The following is an 8,444-nucleotide window of genomic DNA, read 5'->3' on the forward strand; positions in this document are numbered from 1 at the left end:
AATTTATAAGTTATCAAGGGTTCAAAAAAATTATCAAGGCTTCATGAGGGAGGGGCGGGGGAGGGAGGGGGGAAAACGAGGAGTTGATATCAAGGGCTCCAGTAGAAAGCAATTGTTTTGAGAATGATGATGGCAATAAATATACAAATGTGCTTGACACAATGGATGTATGTAAGGATTGTGATAACAGTTGTATGAGCCCCTAATAAAGTGATTTTTTTTTAAAGAGTTTTATGAGCCCTCAATAAAATTATTTTAAAAAGGGGGTCGGGGTTAGACTTAAACTGGTCTAGGTGGTAAAAATAGGTACAATGAGAAGTTACAGTAAGACCTAGTTTACTATTCTAGTACTGAGTAAGAAAGAAGTTTCTGACAACTGAAGTTGCACAAAGATGGAATGAGCTGTCAAGGACAATCACAGGTGAGTGAGTTCCCCATCGCTGTAAGCAGCCCAGCAAAGGCAGGCTATAAAATGTTAGTGGTGGCAAGACCTCCCAAACTGGATGGGTGGTTGCACTCAATTGCCTAAGGCTCTTTCCGATCCAAGTTTAATGAGCAGAGTTGGAGATGGCGAGACTAACTCTCTTCCCCTCCAAATCTTCCCTGGGCTTTATCAAAGGAATGGCTACTCTGTCATCAAGCTCCACTCAAGAGACAGACCTAGTGGCTCATCCTCCCTTCAGGATTCGCAGTCCTCTTACTCTTGAAATTTCATGTGCTAACTCTTGTCTCCTTCTAACCCTACTCCTCCACTCACCTTTCTTTCTAAATCCAAGCTGCTAATAGCATTTTACACGTTATGCATAGCATTGTACAAGTGTCGGTGTTGATTGTACAGGGCCATTTGGCTGGAAGATGACCTCTGGGGGTAGCTTCCATTCCAGTTCAATGGACATTTGGGGGCAAGAGTCAGGGAGATCCCTCCAGTCTCCTTCAACCCAGGAAGTCTGATCTGTTACGTGGGTGAATTTGAGCTTCGTCCCCAGTTCACTCCTTTTCTAGCTGGGCTCTGTGTCCCTGGAGCAAGCAGCCGGCAGGGGTTGGCGGGTGCTGCTTTGTGAGCCATCCGAGTTCCGGAGGGCTGTGTAAGCTTCAGTGCATGCGTAACGGCCAGTGTGCTTGCTGGCCTTTATTCGCCATACCACAAAGGCGGATAAAAATGAAGATCGTTCAGAGCCCAGTTAACTTCCGGTTAGAAGAGGTCACCGACTATACAAGATCAAGTGTAGGTACATAAGGAGGAGCCAGCCATCAGAGACTCACCAGGACGTGAAGTCCAGTGCTAACCGAGTGGCTGGAATTTCAGAAATCCCAAGAGGGCCCAGGAACAGCCTCACGATGTCTTTCATTTCTCAATCACCCCTTCTCAACAAATAATGCGGGGTTTAGAAACACTGCCTTTCAGAGAACTTTCCTGCTAAAGGTGTCTTAACACCAGGAAGGCGAAGTCAATCATTTGTCCTTAGTTCCCGATGAAAGAGCCCATCTGTCCTGGTAGAACAGAATCAAGGTTAACTTCATAAAAGAGAAGCTTCCTTTTGTCCAAATGGCTGTACGCTTCCCCTCCCGAGCGTTTCTCAGAAACTTAGGGAACAAGTTCTACAAGAAAACTTTTCCTCTGTTCCTGGGAAAAGGGGAATGTGGGCCTCTTGACCTATAAAACGCAGTATTTTGGAACAGCCATACTTCGCCCGGGTCTGTGCCAGTCAAACAGCCTCCTTTCCGCAGCCCACTGGGCAGCCAGGGCTGGGGGCAAGGTTCTCACTCTAGGAGTTGACAAGGACGGCCCGAAAAGCTCCCTGGGGGCAGGGGGGCAGTGGGGTCTTTCCCTCAGCTTGCATTACAAACTGTTGGAAAAGACAGATGGAGGGGATGACAGGAAAAGCAATTATTTCTTCTGGGCTTCCTTTCTGTCTGGATTCTAAGGAGATGAATACAAAATTCCATCACAGATTGAAATGCTATCTAAACATTCTTGAAAATGCGGTCTTGCGCTCTGAAATATGACCTGCCCGTCTGCAGCAACCTGTGACCTATTAATATGTGAAGGTGGAGAAGGCCCCCATTCCTGCAGCGGGCTGTCTAAATCCGGACCTGGCTCTCCAGTGCCAGCCGTGAGTTAGTGACCCGCCAGTTAGAACATAAATTACTCGAAGATATATATCTCCAGAACATGACCCAACAGAAAGCCCTGATGAATCAGCTCGCTTTATTTTCACATTCTTGGGATTGTGCATACCTGAGACTCTGTGAAGTCTTTTACAGTTTCTTCTAAGCCATAGAGCTGAGCCCCACTACATGGGGGTGTTATGATACCAACAATCATCAGTTGGGACTCTTCAGACGCAAACCCAGCTTAAAGGCACTTGAAAAACAAACCAAAAAAAGTCACACTGATCAAAGCGCTGTGCATATGATAGGTAAAGGGTTTCTGTTTATTTGCCATGAATAAACAGTGTCACAGGAACAAAGAGTGGAGGAAAACGTGACCGTGCAGGAAGCGTGCACACTGAGGAATACAAAGACGAGGCACACACACGTCTTGCCCTCAAGGAGCTTAGAAACTAGTTAAGAGGGCACGCTGCAACCACCAGGGTGTCAAGGGAAGCCACGAAACCCAATGAGCAGCGCAAGCAAAGGACTATGGGAGCTTGCTGGCAGAAAGAGCAGGCCTCTGAGTGATGCTGGGATTAACGGTCCCATCTGTCAAACGAGATGAGGGGGCCAGTTGGGTTCCAAGTCCCTTGGAATTCTAAAATCCTGATTTCTCGGGTGGATTCAGATGAGGTCAACAGAACATTTCATAGAGGAAGAAACATTTGCATCAGGCCCTGCAACAGACACAACCAGACACACTTCCCAGGCATGGTTTCGACATGAACAGTGCAATCACAATGTTACCTAATTGCCACTGGGTCATCATCCATTCATTCTCATCCATATTCTCATTCTCTCTCTCTCTCTCTCTCTCTCTCTCTCTCTCTTCCGTTCCTCCCCTACGCCCACCCCATCTAGTATTTCATCACCATTAGTTTAGCCTCTCGGCACCTAAGGTTGTCTAGATGGGGTATGATTGGGAAATGTAGCTACAGGAAGAAGAGAAAGAGCGAAGAGATTTCAGGCCCAAGAAGACCCAGGAAGCACAGGGCAGGCTTTAGACACTCTAAAGCCTGCAGTGTGGTTAAAATTCAGGGCAGGAGACGAAACGGCACATGCAGGTTGATAAACAGAAGTCACTAGGTTCCTGAAGAGGCAGCTGTGCAGACATCCTCTGGACAAGTCAAGGAGCAGACAGAGGCCTGGGTGTGGCAAGGAACCCTAGTTCTCTTTAGTGCTTTAGTGCTACTTTCTACGTGAGTCCCATCTGCCAGAGAAGCAGTGCTCCACGCAGAGAGCTCCAGAGATAAAAGCAAAGCAATAAGAAGGAAGAGCCAGGCCAGGCACAGGAAGTGGGATCAGCTACAGGAACCCGTTACGTCTGTCGGACCTGTTGCCATCAGGTCAACTGAACACAGGGAACTCCGTGGGTGTCAGAGTGGAAGTGTGCTCTGACGCTGCACAGTGCAGAAGAGGATCCCCAGGACTTGCTCTGAGGAGCCTCTGGAAGACAGACCCAACCGCCACCCTGGCCGCTGGCAGCTGTGTTAACCCTTTGCACCACCCAGAGGCTCTGATGTGCCTACGGACAAATCAGAGTGGACGCAAAAAGGAAGGAAGACACACTCTCACTGCCGCCAGGTCAATTCTGACCCACAACGACCTTGTAAGACACAACAGAGCTGCCCCTGTGGGTTTCCGAGACAGTAAACTCTTTACAGGAGTAGAAGACCCCATCTTTCCCCGATGGAGCTGGCTGGTGGCTTAGAACTGTTGACCTTGCAGTTAACAGAGCAACACGGAACCAATATGCCACTGGGTTCCCAAGAAGGTGGAAACTTACAAATAAACTGATGGAGATGACTACTAAGTGAAAGAAAATGATGCATAAAACGTAGGGGAAAACCAAAAAACATCAAAGAAAGGAGATCCCACCACATATGAATTCCTGGCAGAAGAAAACAGAAAATTGCTATAGAAGATTCTACATCCCAACCCAAAGCCTGGGCAGCAAAACGAACATTTGTAGAAGTTAAATAGCTGTACGAAATATTAAAAAAAGAAAGACAATCTAGCAAGAGCAAAGAATGTAAACGACTGATCAAAAGGGGTGCCACTTCCTCCGTGACTTCGCATCAGGAAGGGAGGCCAGAGCTAATCAGGGTGCAGGGTGGCAACGATGAAACATATAACTTTCCTCTAGTTCTTTAATGCTTCCTCCCCCCCAATATCAGAACCCAAATCCACCCGAAAAAACCGGCCAAAACAAAAGGATGTACATTGTACAGATAGCAACTGGAAACACAGGGAATCCAGGATAGATGACTCCTTCAGGACCAGTGGTGAGAGGGGCGATGCCTGGAGGGGGAAGGGAATGCGGGGTAGAAGGGGGGAACCAATTACAAGACTCTAAGTATAGCCTCCTCCCTGGGGAATGGACAGCAGAGAAGAGGGCGGAGGGAGACGTGGGACAGTGTAACTTATGACAAAACTATAATAATTTATGAATTATGAAGGGTTCAGGAGGGAGGGGGGAAGGAGGGAGGAAATGAGCAAATGATATTGAGGGCTAAAGTAGAAGGCAAATGTTTTGAGAATGATGAGGGCAACAGGTGTACATATGTGCTTGACTCAATAGATGTATGCATGGACTGTGATAAGAATTGTATGAGCCCTCAATAAAGTAATTAAAAAAAATAATAATGAGGGTAACAATGTACAAATGTGCTTTATACAATTGATGTATGTGTGGATTGTGATGACTTGTATGAGCCCCCAATAAAATGACTTTAAAAAATAAATAAATAAAACTTTATGTTTAATAAAAAAAAAAAAAGGGAGGCCAGACCCTGTAAGAGACGCAGGCTAGGAAAGGCCCGCCCAGCATTTCTGAGACACGACACCGAAACAAAGAACAGAATCCAACGAGAAGGGGAAGGGTTAATAGATAACACCTGGCCCTTCAATCATTGGAGAAGCCCTCGCCCCTACCGCCTCTTGCTCTTTATTCCCTTCCAGCTTCCTTCCGTGGCTAGAGCAAAACCCTTGGAGCTGAATTCTAGCAGTGGGTTTTGGTTTGCTTGGGGTCACGTTTACAGTTAAAGCCAGGTATAAAGATTTGTACCCATGTCCTCTTTTGTAGCAACAAAAATTACAGAAACCCCGACAATGTAACCAGTAGGCAAAAGCAGCAATCTTATTCAGCACACAATGTAAAGGGGGCCCAAGAGATCCCTGACACAGGAGACAGTCAGGGGCACACATCAGTGTTCCCACTGGAGCCATGGGAGAGAGAGCCGTGCCCCAGTGTATGCACCTGGTCTGGGGACCTGAGAGAACACACAGCTAGTCTGGGCAGCTGGCAGCTGCTGCTGGGAGGCCAAGCCATGCCATGCCCTGCTGTGCATGGGAAAATTCAGCAGGAAAGTCCTCTGCAAAACACCGGATAGATAATCTGGACGCTTGATTGATGGGGTCTTGCAGAAAGAAACTGGGCCTGTGCTGTGCACACAGAGGAAGAAGGTACTTACTTGCCTTCCATCCTGCCCCACGTTTGTTTGCCCTCTCACAACAGTGCGGATGTTGTCATCCAGTCTCCTGGCAGGAAAGTGAAAGGACACAGGTTATTAGAGGAAGATAACCTCTCCTCTAGCTGGGTCAAACGAGGGAGCGAGCAATTCATCCAGCAGCTTCTGGAGATTGCCCTTCACACAGGCAGACGAGCAAAGCCATTGGCCTCAGGGAGGTTCCAACTCCTGGTGACCCGGTGTGCAGACCCACGCCGGGTGCTTTTCTTGGCTGTGATCTTTTACAGAGGCAAGCCAGGCCTTTCTTCCACAGTGCCAGTGGGTGGGACTGAACTGCCAACCGTCAGGTTAGTAGGCAAGCACAAACCATTTGAGCCGCCCAGGGCCCTCCAGATGACACTTATTGGTCCCGAAAAGCCAGCACGTGTGAATGATAAAACGAAGGCCGTGCTCTGGGGTGCAAGCGGGGCGGGGCGGCAGCAGCACTCATAAAGGCTGAGCCTGGCTCTCCAGGGGCACAGCCAGTGCACGGACTCACACAAAGGCTTTTAACAAAGTCTTTAAACAAAGTCTTCTTTGTTTAAAAAGAAAAAGACACCGACGAAAAGAACAATAAAACGTCCAATATTTTTCATGGAGTAAATCAGGAATGACAAAGTTGCTGAAACTTCATGGGAACAAGCCAGAGAATGAGGTCAGATGACCCCCCGCAAAAATCCCTTCCCCAGAAACTTCCTCGGGAACCTTAAAAAGAGACAAGGAGCCAGGGTGAAACAGAAAACCGACCCTGGCTCCACCTTCGGGGCCCTGATCTTGCATCTGAACAAAGATCAAGATTCACTGGGTGAAAGGGAAATGTCCTTTTGTCCAGAGAACGGTGACCAGTGGCTTCCTCAGCCCCTCCTTGTCCTGGAGCTCAAAATGGGGGCATTTAGTGGCCTCTCAACCAGAAAAAAAATCATATCCCGGAGCGTCACTTTTCATTTGAAGAATCCATGAAAAGTGTGGTGGGGAGAGCAGTCTTTAAATAACCGTTTCACCAGTGATTTTTGGATCAATAGGGAATTTCCACTTTCTGTGGTGTTACTAGCAGGCTTTAGGCTGCTAACACAAGGTTAGAGGTTCAAACCCACCAGTCACTCCACAGGAGAAAGATGAGGCTGTCTGCTCCCATAAAGATTTACAGTCTTGGAGACCCTATATGGAGTCACTATTGGGTCAAAATGGGCTCAATGGGCTTGGGTTTCAGATAATTTTGTGGCCATCCCCAGAATTTTCATAGCTCAACTTTCCTAGTACAATAAAGAAGTTTCTTTGCCCTTCCTAAGGCACCCAACAGAACAGTGTGAGGACATTCGTGGCAGAGGTCTTCACCCAAGGGTAGGCACCAATGTTCACTGCGGCATGCGATGGTCCGTCAGAGTCCAAAGGTGGAATCCATCTAATTGTCCATCAACAGCTAAGTGGAGAGACAATGTCTTGTACTTTTAAGGCAGAGAAACTAGTCCATATGCTACTGTAATGCTGCACACATGGTGCAGTGTGTTTTTGAAAGCCCAAGAGACTACAGAGCGCTAAGATGGGACCCAGTGCAAACTAAGGACTGTCATCAGTATTAACGTGTCGGTACTGGCGCATCGGTGGTAGCCTCTGCGCTTGTAAGATGTTGCTAACAGCAGAGTCTGTGCAGGGGCAAGAACCCCTGAGTTGGGAATGCTGTACTTTCTGCACAATGTTTCTGTAAACCTGAACTGCTCGAAAGCAGAAACATTATTACTTTTAAATACTGGGGTCTGTGCAGTCATGGAACGCTGCTCAGCTGTAAAGAGAAATGATGCCCTGCAACAAGCTGCAACGTGGATGAACCTTGGAAACACGATGCCCAGTGGAGTCAGTCAGTCAGTCACAAAAGTACCAATAGGGGACAAAAGAGGCAAACGTACAGACTCCAATGAAAGACAGATTATATATATATCTCACTGGCCAATATTTTTATTGTTCTGTACCATAATAAAATATTTTTTAAAAGGTTGTAAAGAGGAAAACAAATCATCTCATCAAAAATTATTTCTTTTAAAAAAAGGTATTTAAAAGCAAAGGTATCAACTAGTAAGACAGTGAACAAGGATTTCCTGAGTATCATATCAAAACCAAAAATGCAGACAGACACAGAAAACCAAAACCAAGACGACGGGGCAGGAAGGACAGTCCATTCTCCATGGCCGTCCTCGACAATCACCCCAAGGATTAATCACAGGGCTCAGTCCTGGGCCACCACCCAGCAGATCCAGCCACTTATGAAAGCAGCCAAGGGACACACATGGCAGCTCCCCATCATGTGGGAGCCTTAGGAAGACAAAGGACAAGGTAAATTCACTAGGGACCCAAAAAAATTAAAATAAAACATAAATAAAATCCATTAGGGAAAGAAGACCATTAAGAAAAGAATAGAGATTCTTCTGCCTCCTTTTATAAATAGTCTTTTGGATAACCTCTCTCACAGCTTCCTTCCGTTTTTATGAGTAGCTGAACAGCTGACCAAAGAAACAAGCCCTTTGCCACAGGCTCAAATAGAAATCCAGACAAGAGACCCGTCTTTTTAAAAATTGCCATATATGGCAAACTTAAGATTTCAAGGTTCTCACAGATTAAGTGGGATCCAGAAGCTGGTTAAATAAGCAACATCTTTTCCATTAATTATCGAAAATCAGTGTTACTTACCTTATTTTCAGCCTGATTTTGTTCACGACATCATCAATATTTGCCAGAGACTACAAGAGAGAAGGAGGAGTACCCAGCTGTTATTTCACTTCGTGGAAT

At 46.6% G+C, this 8,444-nt stretch overlaps 1 protein-coding gene across 1 annotated transcript in view; it reads right to left on the minus strand.

The window, feature by feature from the left end:
- Positions 1-8,444, minus strand: part of VPS53 (VPS53 subunit of GARP complex) — a 139,494-nt gene that overhangs the window by 123,338 nt on the left and 7,712 nt on the right. Inside the window, exons 3-4 of the mRNA XM_013005825.3 lie at positions 8,346-8,395; positions 5,628-5,694 (exon numbers count right to left, since the gene is read on the minus strand). Of these exons, the coding sequence (XP_012861279.3) occupies positions 5,628-5,694; positions 8,346-8,395 (117 nt within the window). The remainder of the gene's footprint in view (positions 1-5,627; positions 5,695-8,345; positions 8,396-8,444) is intronic.

The sequence above is a fragment of the Echinops telfairi genome, unplaced genomic scaffold, assembly GCF_000313985.2.
Source record: "Echinops telfairi isolate 266 unplaced genomic scaffold, ASM31398v2 ScPeMD7_7458;HRSCAF=8496, whole genome shotgun sequence".
NCBI classification, from domain to species: Eukaryota; Metazoa; Chordata; class Mammalia; order Afrosoricida; family Tenrecidae; genus Echinops; species Echinops telfairi.